The sequence below is a fragment of the Hibiscus syriacus genome, unplaced genomic scaffold (genome assembly GCF_006381635.1).
Source record: "Hibiscus syriacus cultivar Baekdansim isolate YM2019G1 unplaced genomic scaffold, ASM638163v2 tig00113725_pilon, whole genome shotgun sequence".
Lineage (NCBI taxonomy): Eukaryota > Viridiplantae > Streptophyta > Magnoliopsida > Malvales > Malvaceae > Hibiscus > Hibiscus syriacus.
The window spans coordinates 13,851,216-13,868,852 of NW_024063471.1; the positions used below are offsets into that span (position 1 = coordinate 13,851,216).

A 17,637-nucleotide genomic window follows, 5' to 3' on the forward strand; every position below is an offset into this window, starting at 1 on the left:
GCAAGAAACTATTCAATCTTTGAATTATAATTCAGTAGATTTTACATCAAAGTGTAACACCCCTTCAATGTTTTTTCACTTCTGTCCATATAGTTGTTATCCTACTTTCTTTCTTCTATCCTTAACGTCAACTAAGCTTTTTAGCACTACAGATGTAGTACAGTTCAATGCTTAGCTTTTTAGCAATTAATTTTTCACTTTATCAACCTGCACCAAATATAATAATAAAATTCAGTGCAAAAACTTAAATTCAATAAATTTTATCTTTTGCGTAACAATTTACATTAAAAATCTTGGAATGAATAGTAGTATAGAAAAATCCAATAAGAAGCCAAAAAATAAACTTACACACCAAGCCAACTTGCGAATGCAAGATATTGTAGCCTCTGAGCATGAACCGATATCTCATTAGCTATATCATGATGTATAATTAGGAAAATTGGTGGCCAATTTTTATCATCTGTGGAAACACCAGCTGATATACCAAAAAAAGGTAGCATTTAGCACTCTAGAAAACCACTTGAGAAGACAAAAAGAGAATGAAGACAAATTTAATTGTGACAAACTTAATTGGCATTCCTACAGCTAGTTACAGATCATAAAGAGACCACTAAGTTCTGGAAATAGGGACAATGTAACAAAAAAAACACATTTTATTATAACAAACTTAATTGGCATTCCTACAGCTAGTTGCATTTGCATATATTGTTGAGACGGGAATATGTGGTTTAGCATTCAACAGTTTAGTATGAAGACATTCCTTACAATAGTTAGCAATGCTAGATGGAAAAGAAATTGAAGTTAGTTGCATGTCAATCATACCTTGAAAACACGGACAAGGAAAAATGCAACGATTCTGGAGAATGCCATGTGAATCATTGTCAACGTCATAGGAAATGGGAAATTGAAGTACTTGGGAGACAACACCCACTGCAATAAGAAATAAATAATTTAAAAATGGAGAGAATGAATTGCATAAACGAAAAGTTCATTCCTAATCAAATTAAAACCGAAAAAAAACATCATTGCTTTAGTTGTAACCTAAACCTAACTATCACAAGTAATGAATTAATAAAGCTTGATCAGTTATGGACTTTTGTTGCATGATATTGTAAAGGGAGAATCATCTATTGCAGGAATGTTGTCCTGAAACAAAATCTGTCCGGTCAGCTGAGCACCCATCCAATCACTTGCATGCTCCATCTTCAAACAACTGTATTTCATCTCCTGTATTTTTTCCATATCACTAGCAGCAGTCAGTTCAAATAATATTAACCAAATATCTTCATTTTTCTAATTTTTCATACACATCAATGCTAACAACAAGAAAGAACCACAAAATAGATCATTCAGAAGCATAATTGAAGACATTTTATTTGAAAATTATATACGAAACCCATGTTGACATATTTCAGAAGAAGCGCATCTTATGAACATGGACTTCCTAAAATCCATTTGTTAGAGAAAAATGATCGACCAATAGAAGTATAGATTAATGTGAAGTATAGATTAATGTGAAAGATAAATGAGGTTATTGCCCCCTCCCTCATCTACATTTAAAATGTACTTAAGATCTAAACTAGAGTCCTCCATAACGATGAAGAAATATAAGATAACCTCACAAAGGGCATGCCATTATAATAGAGCACTCATCGAAATCTTGCTGTGAACTAACAAAACTCACAACCCATATATGATTCTCTAATCTTTGAGCAGTTTTATAGTTAACGAATCAGATTGAATGATTGTATTTCATTCTTTCTAGCAGTTCATCAACTTGCAGCTAAAAGCCTTTGCAGTGTACCATCATCGACCGCAACTCTTAGATCTAAATAGTCAGAAAGAAATAAAAAATGAAATCAATATATATATATATATATATATATATATATATATGTCTAATATCTAGAAAAACCAATACTATAGAGACAAAGTAGCTAACCATCAGAGCCTCCAATATGCTTGTCATTAACAAACACTTGTGGAACAATGCTTCGACCTATCAAATCCATAAGAACATACTGGAATTTACCTCCATCGTCTAAAACAAAAACTCAACAAGTCAACACTTCATCTAAAATTACTCTTTTTCTACTCACACACACACATACACACACATACAATAAACGAATCAAAAGCAGATGAATGATATCCACAGATACGTCGGAGATCAATCTCTAAAACATATGGTTTCTCATTTAGCTCACTGAAAATCCGCTTGGCACGAAGGCAATACCTACAAACAAGACAAAAGTGAAAGAATTAGGAGCAGCCCATCATATTATCTAATCACAAAACCCCCAAGAATTAAAGTTCCAATTATACTTTTGAAGAAATACCCATGAAGTCAAAAAGTCGAAACAAGATTGATTACGCTATCTTGATTCTAAATCATGAACATTGAAAGGTTGAAACGAAACTATAAATGTAAAAGAAATGGAGAAAAATGGCATATGGGCAATAGGATTTAGAGAACATAACGATCTTGTTGGAGAAGATGGCATTTTGGACAAACGGAAAAAGGAAAAAAGAGAAAAAGGGGAAGCATGCGGAGTGAACTGATAATTATCGAGGGGGAAGAAGAGGGAAATGATGAAAGTAATGGGAGGGAAAATTAAAAGATGACTTTTAGAGATGACACACATTTAAAAAGTGTATTCCGTGTTTTGTAAATTTTTTGTATTATGACTATTAAATATGACACACATTATTGTAAGTCATAAATCGTTCATATTTTAAGAAACATGACATTTTTTTATGACACACAGTTTTTGCAAGTCATAAATTAGCGTGTGTCATTGTTCATGTGTCATTAAAGGTATATTTTCTTGTAGTGATTTAAACAATCATCATTAAATACAAATGGTTGATTTTGTTGAAGTAAAAGACACAAGGGTTTTGAGATTTAACAAAAATCTTTTATGAACCGCCTGTAGAAGCCTGCATGTCCAAGGAAATTGCGAACGCCTCTCACTTTGGTGGGTGGAGGTAGGTTTGCGATTACTTCCACCTTGGCTCTATTGAATTTAATGCATTGACACGAAATTTTGTGACCCAACACTATTCCATCGGTTACCATAAAATGGCATTTCTCCCAATTTAGTACTAGGTCAACTTCTTCACATCGTTTCAGTACTTTAGATAAATTGTCGAGACATCGGTTGAAATCGTTGCTTGAGACGGAGAAGTCATCCATATATATTTCCATGCAATCTTCCACCATATCAGAAAAAATTGCCATCATAAATCTCTAAAAGGTAGCTAGGGCGTTACACAGCCCGAACGACATTCGTCTAAATGCATAGGTACCATATGGACATGTGAAAGTAGTCTTCTCTTGATCCTCTGGTGCTATGGCTATTTGATTATATCTTGAATATCCATCAAGGAGCAGTAAAATGCTTTTCCTGTTAGCCTATCAAGCATTTGGTCAATAAAAGGAAGGGGAAAATGGCCTTTCTTTGTGGCTTTATTGAGCTTTCTATAATCCATACATATCCGCCAGCCCATGACTGTTCGAGTAGTTAAAAGCTCATCATTTTTTGTTTTTGACCACGGTCACACCACTCTTCTTTGGTACACACTGTACTGGATTGACCCATGAGGTATCGGATATTGGATAAATTACTCCCACATCCAGCCATTTTATGATTTCCTTCATAACTACCTTCTTCATGATCAGATTGAGTCTTCTTTGTTGCTCTACCGAAGTGCTATGGTTGTCTTCTAAGTTGATCTTGTGCATGCATATGGTAGGGCTGATTCCCTTCAAGTCTGCCATGGTCCATTCGAGAGCCTTTTTGTGCTGTGACAAAATATTTAACAAACTATTCTCCTGCTCGGAGGTTAGATTGGCAGAAATTATCACTGGTAAAGTCTCATTACTACCTAGGTAGGCATAGTTCAAATGTGATGGCAAAGTTTTAAGGTCCAATTTGGGTGCATGTTGTAGAGACGATTCTGGGGGGGTTCTCTTCATTAAAATCTATGGGTTTGAATTTCATTCCTGATCTTGTATGAAGGTAACTAGATTGTTCCTCTAATTCTCCTTCATAATCTGCTTTGATATCATTCGCAGGGAACCTGTTTAGTGCTTTAGTCAAACAACTGTTGCCAAGGCCATAGTTATCAGAATTGTCTTCTAAAAATTTGTCTCCTGGGCCATGATTGTCATGTTTATCCATCATGGATATCGAGTTATGGAATAAAGTATTGTATTCATCTAGCTTTAAAAATTCATCGTCGCCAAGAATTGCCTTTTTCTCTTCTTCCATTGGGTCCATGTCTTTAATGCATTGGCACTCTTCTAAATTGTCCACATATTTCATGGAGTTGAATACATTGATTGTGATGCTTTGCTCTCCTACCCACATCGTGAACTCTCCCTTCTCGAAATCGATTAAAATTTCTCCAGTGGCTAAAAAGGGTCGTCCAAGGATGATAGATGCATTTTCAACCGCTTCGCAGTCCAATATGAGGAAATCAACTGTAAATATGAATTTGTCCACCTTGATAATGACATCTTCTATTCTTCCCTCAGGACGCACATAAGATCAATCAGCTATCTATAGGATAACTATGGTTGGGCAAGCATTATAGCTTTTTAGTTTTAAAAATATGAACTTTTGTATTAAATTTACACTTGACCCTAAGTCAACAAGAGCTTATCCTACAAAGTTGTTACCAATTGAACATGGTATTACAAAACTGTCAGGGTCTTTTTGTTTTGGTGGGAGTCTTCTTACTGCAAAGCATATTTATATTGTCATGGCAACATTTTCTACATTCATCTTCTTTGTAACAATGTCTTTTAGAAACTTTGTATAGTAAAACATTTGCTCTATGGCTTCAAGTAAAGGCATGTTGATATACAACTGATCCAAAACATCAACAAATTTCTTGAACTGGATATCATCATTATGTTTCTTCAATCGTTGAGGAAATGGTGGTGGCGGTCTCACGTCCTCTACTATTGGTGCTGAGGAATTTCTGGCCTTGTCCATAAATTTCCCATTATCTAGTTGCTGATTTTTGGAGTCTTCCTCCTTTTTCTTCTCTTCGAAAAATCATCTTGTTTCATATCTTTATCTCGATCTTCTGATTATGTAATGCCTTGGCGAGAACTATCCAGCTGTCCTCCCCCAAACTTGTTATTCTGGTTAATATATGTTCCACTCCTTAGTTTAAGTACACTGCATTGCTCCTTTCCATGATGTTTAGTGATTTCAGTATCATTAGGGAGATTTTCTTGTGGGCGGGAATGTAATGTTGTGGCGATTTGTCCCACTTGGTTCTCCAATGCTCTCAGGGATGAGCTATGGCTTTGGAACAAAGAAGCTTGACTTTGCAACAAATTTCCTTGGATTTTTATTGTTGATGAGTGCTCTTGCATCATAGTTTTTGTTGAAGCCATGAAATCTTTTGTCGATGCCATGAATTCCATTAATGTAATTTCCAAGGAGTTAGAACTGGAGTTGGTATAAGAGGAAGAAGTTGTACCTTTAGTGCTTTGCAACGCCGCTGATGATGTTGATTCTGAAAATTTTGATGATCCGAGTTACTCTGATGTGACCTATTGTAATTTGTTGCTTGATTGTTATTGTTCCCTTGATTACCCCATGAAAAATTCGGATGTTATCTCCAGCCAGGATTGTATGTATTTTAGTAGGGGTTTTTGTTGCTTCGGTTGTAGTTGCCTACAAAATTGGCAGACTCATGGTTTTCTGGACATTCACTCTCATGATGGTTGTTGTGACAAAATATGCATGCATTACTAGTTTCTTTGACTTCTCTCATCTCATTAGGACGCTGCAAATTTTTCAACATATTAGTTATGACAGAAAGTTGAGCAGCTACTGAATCCTTACCCTCAATTTCATATGCTCCAAATGCTTTTCTACCGGTTCCCAGCCTTGTATTTGGGAATTGATAGTCGTTATTTTCTATCTTGTCGAGGATATCAAAGGCTTCCTCTGGTGATTTGTCAAGTAGAGTACCATTCATTGAGACATCTAACATCATTCGACTGGGAGCATTAACTCCGTTGTAAAACATCACGACTTGCGTCCAGTCATGAAATCCATGATTCACACATTTTTGAAGTTGACTTTTATACCTATCCCAACATTCGTACATTGATCCACCATCTCCTTGGTGAAAACATGCAATAACATTGCGTAGCTGTGTATTCATATTGGGTGGATTGTATAGAAGTAGGAAACTTCTGTATAAATCCGCCCAAGATTCCTTTGAGTCTGAAGGAACTCCACTGAGCCAAGCTCTTGCTCTATCGCATAGGGAATAAGGGAAAATTTTAAGTTTAAGCACATATTTGTGCACTCATTGTTGTCGAAATGAATCGTACACTTCACGCAAGAAACGAATATACTGTCTAGCATCCTCATTAGGTGAACCACCAAATTGACAGATGAAATTTAGCATGTTAAACATCACTGGTTTAAGCTCAAAATGGGTTGCTTGTATTTCAGTTGCCACAATGCATGGATTTAGATCGTCAAGAATTAGGTTCATGGGATCTCGTATTGCTAGTGGTCTTGCAACTTCTCGCTAAAGATTAATTGCCGTATTAAGATCTGCATGATCTCCCACATTGTTGCCTTGAAATTGTAGTTGATTCATAAACTCTCTGGTTCGTTGGTTACATCGCCTTCGTCTGAATGACTGTTCAATTTCAGGATCAAATGGTCATAATGGTTTACCAGTAGATCTCAGGGTCATGCAATGATAAAAACCTACAAAATAAAATAATAAAATATGTTAAACTAAGTAAATATAAGGTAACAAGAAAAACCTGTTATAGCGAAAAATAAAAATTTCGTCAGTTGCCAATCCCCAACAACGATGCCAAAAACTTGATCGCTTGTAAATGTATATGCTAAGGCAAGTAATTCTGGCAAGTATACACAATCAAATAAAGTAGTATAGGGTAAGTGAGTTATCGTTTCCTCAGGGATTGGTCGATTATTTTTAAGCTTCACCATAACCAGAACTAGATGTCACAAGCTAATTCCTGGAATCTTGTCAAACTAGAAATCTATTAGTAATAAAGCAAAACAAGGAAAAATTATAAAGTATGGTTGTAGAAAAGTTTGGTTGAAACAAAATAAATATGCAAAACTATCGAATTAAAATAAAGCAAAGGTAAACGTTGATTCAAATATATTCAAAACAACCTCACATATTCAGACTTATCACAGAGCACTCATGCTAATCTTTTGTTATGACAAGCAATTATTCTAAGTCTAGAATGAATTATTATGATATGCCTAAGCTGCCTGACAGGATTACTGAGTATTCTTAGACGGTTTTTATGGCAATACTACTTAGCGTTAACTACAACCCTTGGTTTGTCAGACTGTTGTTGTAGCAATACCTCTCAGCGTAAACTATAATCATTGTCTATCTTGCTCTAGCATCTATCCCTTTTAGTCAATTAAAACCCTCTCCTTATCTCTAAGGTAGACAAGTTAGAACATCACCATCCCGGATCTATTCCATTGTTCGCGTAGATCTATCTTAATTCTCTCGAATCTAAGAATCAATATCTAGACAAACAGAAATCTCTCGATGCCCTTACAATGTCAAGACGTGTTTCACCAAGACCACATGAAATCTCTCGAAGCTCTTACAGTGTAAAGGTAAAATATTTAAACAATGAACAAAACAGTCATGAGCAAAATCATAATTCATCATTCATAAAGAAGAAAATAATTGTTTAGGCAAAATAAAGATTAACACCAAGTAAGACAGTTCATTGTGTTATCAAAAAGTCCACAAAAGTATTATCATTTTAATACAACCCCAAACAAGTAAAGAAATTAAGAACAAATGAAGAACGACTCCCAAAACTGGGGGCTTTGTCGTGACAATTCTGATCAACACCGCACCTGCCTTGGCGGCCAGCCTCTCTCGAAGCCTGACCGCCACTCTGCTACAGCCTGGCTATGGAGGACACCAAGGACAGTCGTTTGGTAAACGGTGTGTAATACCCCAAATTTTGGTTAGTGACCAAAATGTAACTTTTGAAAGTTTGTTGGTCAAAGTAGTAAATTGGGAAAAGTTTGAGGAAATTAAGTGGTAAATTTCTTGAAAATAATTTTATTTCATAAATAGATAGTTTACTCTTGAGAGTGGGGTTTTATGGAATTATATTTTGAATTTGGAATTTGGTAAAGAAAAAGTAGAAATGGTTAAAACCGGAAAGGAATCGGTAATTTAAGATTTAATTGGAATTTTACCAAAAATTTGAAGAATGTTATAAAATGGTTGGAAATATTATTTTAATATTTTGGATCAGAGATATTTGGTCTGGAAATGTGCAATTTTTTAGATTTAATCGAAATAGAGGAATTTAGTGACTAAAATGCAATTTTTGAAATTTCAAGGGAAAATTCCGAAATTAAAGTCAAAATATTTAATCTTTGACTTTGAAAGATGATAAGGATGAGGTGTGTAGGTTTTATGGTGAATATGGAAATTCATTAATGGCAAAAAGGAATTTCCTATTGATTTGAATAAAAAAATTCCATTATACCATGTGTTGGATTATTTAATATTAGACTATCAATAATATGGAGAACTTTCAGCTTCTTCCTCATCCAAGCTTGTCGTGGGTTTTCTTCAAAGGTAAGGGAAAGATTCAACTCAATTTTCAAGTAATTTACTTAGGATTTTGAGTAAGTAGTAAATAGAAAATTTTTATATGCGAAAAACTCTATCTTTTGGTACCAATATTGCATGGTAATCTTGTTGGTGTTCAAAGATCCCAAATTTAAGGGTTTGTGTTCATATAAGGGATCATGAAATTGATGATGAATATGGATATTTATGAGGTAGTTGATTTATATTAAAGCATGTGTGATGATTAGAACGTGTTTAATCTTTTTAGAACTTGTTCTTTGAGTTTTGGTCATGGTTTGTTTGAGTGAGAAAAATTATGGAAAATTTTTATATGGGTTGGAAAATGATGAAGGAAGTATGCTACAAGTTTTAGAAAGATTTGAGGACCATTTCGTAAGTTTTGAAAAGTTGGAGATCAATTCGTAAATTTTGGAAAAAATTGAGGGGTTGTTGTATAAGTGTTATATAATTGATGTACTATGCTGGAATTTTTGGTATTAAGAATCTATGTGATAAAATGGTGAAGGACCATTTTATGTACTTGGAAAAGTTGATGTCAATTTTAAAAAGGAATTATTAAGTGTTAAAGATTTGGTAGAAAATGAGTTCCAAGTGTATTATGGAATTTTTTTTGGGATGTGTTATGTTAGTACAATACTAACATAAATATTGTTATGAATTGTGATTTTATACAGATTTTTATTTAAGTGTGATTGAAGCAAATCAAGTATAAAAGAGATATTGTGGATCGTAGTGAGGCATACATATTGTGGATTATATAAAGTGTAAAGGTGAGTGTAATACATGCATGACATGGTACATAGATGTTTTATACATCGTGTACATAGATGTTTTATACATCATATGGAAGACTTGTGACAAGTCGACCTTGTTTTATCAATATGAGATTTGATATGGAAGTTATTTTGTGTATGAACTGCCCTAATGTTTATACATGGTTATATGTTTCCATGGATGATTTAATTGATGACTATATGCCCAAATATGTTATTGAGGTTCAGTGGTATTAATGGCATGCCATAGAGTCTAACAGCTGCAAAATTAAGTAGTATTATAGTGTCAAATAAGATACATAATACAAGTTAGGTGGGTAAAACCCGACCTTAGCAGTACGGTGCACTATTAGTGAGCGAAGCTCAACCTCATCACTTTTGTGCACTATCTGACTCCTATACCGGGTTCCTCATAGATTGAGAATTGTGGGCAATAGTTGTGGATAAAATGATTTTATTATATTACGTGGTTTTGATTTTTGCATTTAAAAATAATATAAATTTCATATATGATTTGTATTGCACCGTTTATGGTTTTAAATTACCTCACTAAGTTTATGCTTAGCGTGTGATGATTTTCACGCGTAGGTAAAAAGCCCATAGAGGAATAGAGAGTTCAAGGCGACTTCAAGAATCAAGAAGTATATTTTTATATCAGTAAGACATCCTAAGATGTAATGTAGACTTAATTAGTGGCATGTAATTATTAATGTTTTATTTTCTTTGTTGAACAAATTTAGAAACAAAATGGTAATTTTATGAGTACTGTAGAAGTTACTGTAGCGCATCGATGCAATGTTCACGGGTACTGTTCATAACTGTTCACGGTACTGTTCATCACTATTCATAAAAAATCTTTTGAATTAAATTTGCTATAACAAATTATAAATTATATGATATGATATTTCTTTAATATCAATTACTATTTTAAGAAAATAAATTTTAAATCGTTTTTGAAAAGAAAATGGTTTTAAAATTCGGGTGACATCTATAATCTGTATCGGTATAATTATACGGGTTTTGGGTGTTATACAGTGGGAAAGCACTGCAATTGCTCGCTCACGCTTCAATTAAAGCTCTTCGAACTTCCTTGCCCTCTTTTGGCGGTTGTGGTTGAGTATTTATAAGGAAGATCTCCTAGGGTTTCGCGTAAGTGGAGATTCCCTAAATACCCGTTATTGTCTTATCCAGTCTAAAAAAGGAAGGCGGCTAGCTGTTGTCAGAATCTTGAGGGCTTCCTTGCATGTAAGGAAGGTCATATAGCTGGCATGCGACATAGGCGATTCGTCGTATCCGCTTCATAATTTCAAGATAAACCTTGTCTTGGCGAGATAAATTTGCTCCTCACTTTTTATATCCTCTCTATTCCACTGGCCCTTGCGAATTACTTTGTCGCGACTGAAATGTTATTTCTTAGTAAATTTCCTGCATATACACAATCCACACAAATCCTTTCTCCTCGGCAGTATCAGTCAAACCAAATAAATTTTGCCAAAGCAAAACTTATCCACCACAAACAAATATAGCCTAAATGCAACTAATATGATGTGCGTACTATGTTTAGACAAGCAATAACTTAAGTAAGAAGGCTAGAAATAGAGTCTTTTTATGGAGTTATCAACTGGGTTCAACTCTAAAGTAACAGGTTCTTGAATTGTCATTGCCGATGCCCCCTAGGGCTGCCAGACCCTCAATCCTGGCCCATCACAGTCTTTCGGATTGAGTTCAATTCAAGGGAACACACCTCTTTATGTCCGTGCGGAGGTGAATACCATCATGAGGACCATAAGGTGTGACCTATAGGAGCGATTCACTATCCCATGCGGTGGTGAAAACCACACGAGGGAGTAGTTTCTCACTCCTACTTAAATTGGAGGGAGCGGGGTTTTAGCTCATGTTATGATAATACAACTGTGCATTGTGTGAGGAAAAGCGAAAAACAATACACAACACACTCATTCCTAAATACAAAAACACATAATTAATCTGAAAATATTAACAAACAAATCAGTACAACTATTTAGTGGTTAATCAAAATTTAAATCCAAATGCAAACTAAAATTTAATTAAAACCAAACAAGGGATCAAAAACCAAATTAGAACGAACTTGTAAATTTCATTTACAAAGACAATTAATTAATCGGTTATCAACCTAACTCTCTAAAAAAAGTCCCCAGTGGAGTCATTAAGCTATCGAAACAATTTTTTTCATTTAAAAATGGGATTTTAAAAACCACAAATTTTTTAATTTATCTCTTTTGATTAATTTTTAATAAAAGTAATATGATTTAAAAAATCTATTGCTTCGAAAAATTTATGATTCCCTTTAAAATAAAAAATGTATGGTTCGAGGAGTCGCCATCAATCTTTGATTAGGGTGTGATTGGGCACCCAAAAATGTATTTTGTCATTATAATAAAAATATTAATTTTAATTAAAATAAAAAATTTGAGGTCTACATTACCAAAATTTGAGTTCGGGAGTCAATTACGCTAGGGAATGATTAGCACCCCACGACGCCTTAAATCGGTACTTAGTCGATTAATTAATTGTCTTTGAATGAAATTTATAAGTTTGAATTTAATTTAGTTTATGATCCCATAAAACAAACATTTATGAATTTTAAAATGAAATCTAATAATATTTAATTATTTCCTATCGACAAGAAAACAACCCCTCATACCCTGATGCAATTAATTCTTACTTCAATTGAAATAGAGAAATATTACGGTTCCATCATAATATTCAAATGCACCCAAACAAATTAAATTAAAAATTACCAATCCTTTTTATAAAGAATAAGGATATTCGATTATTTAAATACATCATGATCAGAACTTAAACAAGTTCTAAATTTTTTTCTCGAAGAATTTAAATAAACAAATATTTCTTTTTCTTTTTGTTCCCAAATTTTAGGTGAAAACAACATTTTAGGGTTTCACTTAAGGGGATACGCTTTCATTTTAAAATCATCGGAAGTGGCTCTCTAATTAGTTAAAACAAGCACCTCATAACGAGTTTAAAAAGAAATAGTATTACCCTTAATCCAATTATTTGATATGAGTCGAGTTATGCTCGTGAGGATAACATATATGAATTAATTAAAAAGTATTATGTGATCATCTAAATATTAAAGATTATATGAAAAACTATCATGTGAGGTGACATTTTCAAGCAAAAAATTATATACATATATATATTTTTACACTATAATCTATAAACTAAACGCGTATTAACATAAAATGCATAAACATGACTCAAATACAAAAAATAAAATCATAGCACCTCAAAATAAGAATTTCAAAAATTAAGTATACATATTAAAATAAGGACTAAATAATAGTGAACAGAAACTTTACCATCTTAACAACAAACATGATAATAATCGGGGTGGAAATATAAACATTATACCATACTAGACACTGAGACTGAAATAAAACCATCATTATCACAAAGGGTTGAAATCAGAGTAAATCCCAAACATACACAGGACTAAAATGAAACATTCTAAAACTTAAAGGCCAAATGTCTAAAATAACAGAAATTAATGAAAGTAATACTTGGAACTGAAATTAAATGTACGTACAAAATGGAGTCAAAATTAAATAAATGAAACTTCGATTTGAGGAATAAAATGAATTAAAATGGAAAACTTGAGTGGCTCATACAACAAAGAACCCATGCGTGAAACGGGTGACCTAAACCTCCCAAACGACGTCGTTCTAGTAATCATATATATATATACAACATTTTAGGCAAAAACTAAACCCTAGTCTCATTTTCTTTTCTTTTTTTCTTTCAGCCGCTTCCTTCCCCTCTCTATTTTATCCTCTCCTCTATTCTTTTCTTTTTCCTCTTCTCCCCTCAAACCCACGGCCACCACAGCCGCCACCATGTACGAACCCCAATGAGGGGTCAAATAGACCCCTTAAAACCTTACTCCTTAAACCAAAGACCCTAAGCCTTTCAAAATAGAACCCCTTTTCTTTTGAACCAATACAAAGCATAACCCTAAACAACACCTTATCCGCCCATCTCCGACCAAGGCAATCTCCATGGTCACTGCCCCATGAAGGCTCCTATGAGGAACCTAGACAAAATAGACCCCCTTCTCGTAAACCAAACCCTATATCTAACCAAAACACCCAACTTTTCTAAACCCTAGACCCATTAGCTAAGATTCCTGGAAAACAACTTTTCCCCAAAGACCCTGAACACAAAGACACGGACTAACGACGAAGGATTTACCTTCAACTCGACGGGGTTTTCGCTCCTAGCAACGTCGACGAGGACTTCTGGACAGGAAAGGTAATATTCTTTCTTTTTTCGATTCGATTCTTGGTTAATAGGTGATTTAGTCATAAAAAAGAGAAACTATCTATGGTTTTCTTTTCTCTCTTTCTCTGCTCTGCTAAAAATGGGTTTTTTTTTCTTGTTCTCTCTCTCGATTTTTGATTGCTGATGATTCCCTTTTTTCTTGTTACTAAAAGTCCCCCTTTATGTTGATCTCATTCCCCGTATCTGTTAATTTCTCTTTCTGCTTTTATTGCTGGAAATTGTACGTGGCCGAAGAATATCTTCTGGCTAATTGTTTGTTGTAGGTACCATCCAAGTGGTTGCACGAACGAGACAGCTGGCCCATGTGAAGGCTTCGGGTGGAGCTAGGCCGTTGGATCACTAATTGGATCCAACGGTTAGCATTAGTGTGGCGGCGGTAGAAGATGATCTTAGGGTTAACAAAACCTAACTCAAGTATAATCCGACCGTTGATCTCACAAGAGATCCAACGGTGCATGTTTAGGCGACGCTGGGAATGACAGAAACCTTATTTGTGTGGGACTACTACTTCTTGGGGCTCAAATGGTTCATTTGTAATTATTTTGGGCTTGTAAAATAAAATATTTAATTAGTACACTTTAAATTATATTATATATATTCAATTTAATTATTTATTATATATTTATTTATACATATATAATCATAATAGTGTACTCTCCTAATTAATAATATGAATATGCCTAAATAACTAATATATAAACCCAAACGAATCTTAATGTGATCCCCAGACAAAACGAGCATCTACAGTTCTATCATTAGATCTCTTAATGTACTTTTTTTTAATTTGGGACTTAGCAATCATATCATTCACATACACTTCAATTTCTTTTTGCATCATGTTATGGAAAAATGGTCTTCATAGCCCTCTGATATGTTACTCTTACATTCTTCAACCCAAATGACACCACCTTATACCATAATGTGTCCCACATGGTTACAAATTTTGTTTTTTTCATGTCCTCTACATTCATATTTATCTGATTATGCCCCAAGAAACCATCTATGAAAGAGAACCATGAATGTCTTACACTAGTATCCACCAAAGTATCAATATAAGAAAAAGGAAAATTGTCTTTGAGACTCGCTGTCTATATATTCAATACACGTGCACTTTTCCATCTTTCTTAGGCTTAGGAACAATGTTGGTCACCATTTTCTGAATACTTAGCAACTTAGAGAAATCCTATATCAATTTGCCTTCTCACTTATTTTTTTTTGATTTTCAAGAGTATTTTAGGCCTCATTGTCCTGAGTTTTTCTGAAATGGCTTGCATTTAGGCCTTATAGGAAGCTTATACACCGGTATGTATGTATCTAACCCTGACATATTTTGATAAGACCAAGAAAAGATGTCCTTAAACTCTTAAAGCATATTTATCAAATCTTATCTCATTTTAGGTGACAAGATAGTACCAATCTTTACTTCTTTCATTTCTTCACAATTCCTTAAATTAACAATTTAAATATCTTCCTACTGAGGCAAGATTTGTTTATCTTCATTTTCCACCAACCTTTATTCGTTAGGAACATCACATTCTACCTTATTTTCACAATCATTAATTTCTTCTAAGGATATAAGTTGCTTGAGATTTATCTCATGATTAAATTCAGAAATGTTCGTGTTATTAATATTGTGACATCTACGAAGAAAATTTGGAACAAATATATACTTGGGAAAAGAAACGAATAAAAGGAATGTAGAAAAAAATGTAAAATCGAAAGAAGATAGAACGTAAGAAAATTGATGGCCACTTGAGAAATGAATGAAAACATCTTTTTATTCAAAAAAAAGTAAGTGGAACCAAACATAGTTGATCTTAAAAAAGATCCCTTAATGCTCGTAGGCACAAGCATAAGTGTTGGTTCCCGGTATTACACTAGGTTAAGCCTAAAAACTTCATGGAGATCCTCTGTAGTCTAGCTGTTAAGATTTTCACCCGAGAAACAAAGGTGGATTCCAGTGAAGAACCTTTCAACCTTGTTTTCTCTCTAATCATGTTGAACAACCTCTCCATTGATTCATCAAACATTTCTTGATCTTTCATTTGCTCTCCTTTTTTTTATCGTACGGGCCAACTGTTGCTCTGTGTCATACATGCCCCCAAATTTGAAAAAGTACTTCATATCAGGAAAAGATATGTATTCCCAGGGGATATTCCTAGACTTTCTCACCTCATTTATCTTTTTCAGCTCTTTTTGACGTTACTAGAAGTTGGGATTAAATCTTTAGCCCAAATTATCCCTTTTTGAAATCACAAGCTTAGGACGCAAAATTCCATAAAGATGCTTACTAAGGCCTTCCCATGTCTTTTCTCCTCATGCTTTTCCCCAGGTGTTGTACATGTGTGAAGCTTTTTTACAAGGGGGCAGAATAATTTCGAATTAAAATCTATCACATTATACAATATTTTATTGAATAAAATATGAAATTAATAAGAAAATGAAAGAAATTAAAAATACATGAATGCAAGAAATATTGATCCTAAAAATTCGACTATCATAGAAAAACTATCATTTGGAAACAAAAGTGTCTCATTACACAATGGCTCATATCTAGAAATATGGACTAGCCCACCAACTCAACTATACAACCTCACTAATCAGCCATGACACCTTCTTGTCATTCTCGAAAAGTAGGTCGATGTAAAACCCAACAACATTGTCCCTAACAACTAACTCTCCCAAATACCTGGTGACCTCATTCGTTTGAGTCATGGCCTCTATGATGACATGGCTACTGACTACATTCCAGTCTTCATAAACATCAATTGAATTCTACCATTCCTCATTGGTTTCTTGGATGACATGCTCTACGTCAATGACGTGCTCCTGGAAGTTCTAAATCTCTTCCTCGAGGTCCTGAATCTGGCAACGTAGTGCAGCATTCTCTTCTCGGCTCTCCCTAAGGTCACTCGACCCTCGCTGAGCATTCTCCTGGAATAAAGATTCCTCGAGCTATACAATATACTCTATAAACTTAGTGTTTTTACCTGAAACTGAGCTAAATCCTCCTCTCATCTGACTTGTGTCTTACATAGCCTTTGATCAAGACCCTCTATCTAATCAGTCTTATCATGGCCCCTCTAAACCCAAGCAGTGGTGATCTCCAACTGAACCTCAAGCATAATATCTCAGTGCTTCCTTTTTAACACCAATCTCTTAGTTTCGATCTTAATTTCTTAAACTCTCTACCACTTGGTATCGAGCTCGTAAGTAATATGTTCATCTCAAACTCGAAGCCTTAAAAGATAACACTTTTTTCTGCCTCAAGTTTTACAAGCATACTATTTTTCTCGGCTTCCAACTCAGCCACTCGATCTTTTACCTTTTACAGCTCACTCAATAAACTTTCTTTCTCACCCCTTTACTTTTGAACTTTGCAGTATTGAGCTTTCAAATTTATGATCCATTGTCTCTTATATGCTTCTAATTCGTCCAATTTCTAAGATGAATTTTTATTTGGACAGTTTTTAGGTAGATTCACTTTTTATATGAAACAATATTGAACTATCAAGTTGCTGCATAAAATCAGAATTGATTTTGATGTTAAATTTTATATTTTGATTTTACGTGATTAGTTGATTTTATTGAAATATGTTAAATTGATGATTTTTAAAGTAAATATTTTTACTGATTATCAAATAGGAAATGGTTTAAATGTATGATGTGATATCTCTAACTTATATTTGGGGTCAGATATAGGAAAAGGGTGGTACACTCTCGATTATTAAAGTTACAAAATGTTCCTATGACTATAATGTGTTATTTTGGTTTGTCCCCCCGGCTATTGAAAGTTATAAAATAGTCTTCTGACTATTCATATGTTCTAAACTCATCTTTTTCTATTAAAAAATTGGCGACTATC

At 34.1% G+C, this 17,637-nt stretch overlaps 1 protein-coding gene and 1 long non-coding RNA gene across 2 annotated transcripts; one reads left to right on the plus strand and one right to left on the minus strand.

Annotated features, from left to right (window-relative positions):
- Positions 1 to 1,772: 1,772 nt before the first annotated feature.
- Positions 1,773 to 4,283, minus strand: LOC120187686. The gene is made up of 5 exons (XM_039191345.1): positions 4,028 to 4,283; positions 2,456 to 2,558; positions 2,163 to 2,236; positions 1,943 to 2,041; positions 1,773 to 1,828 (listed from the first exon to the last, which is right to left on the minus strand). The coding sequence occupies exons 1-5, from the start codon at positions 4,281 to 4,283 to the stop codon at positions 1,773 to 1,775; spliced, it is 588 nt and encodes a 195-aa protein (XP_039047276.1).
- An 8,939-nt stretch (positions 4,284 to 13,222) lies between these two features.
- Positions 13,223 to 14,348, plus strand: LOC120187550. Its single transcript, XR_005522304.1, has 2 exons — positions 13,223 to 13,742; positions 14,036 to 14,348. It is a non-coding gene; the product is annotated as an uncharacterized LOC120187550 (long non-coding RNA).
- Positions 14,349 to 17,637: the final 3,289 nt, after the last annotated feature.

Bases quoted from the DNA above. Each gene is read 5' to 3' on its own strand.
- LOC120187686 (XM_039191345.1), bottom strand. From the start codon at position 4,283: ATGGACCCAATGGAAGAAGAGAAAAAGGCAATTCTTGGCGACGATGAA. The intron at 2,042-2,162 runs GTATCTGTGGAT...TTTTTGTTTTAG, and splicing joins TTTAGAGATTGATCTCCGAC to ACGATGGAGGTAAATTCCAG. The intron at 1,829-1,942 runs GTTAGCTACTTT...CTGACTATTTAG, and splicing joins GCATATTGGAGGCTCTGATG to ATCTAAGAGTTGCGGTCGAT.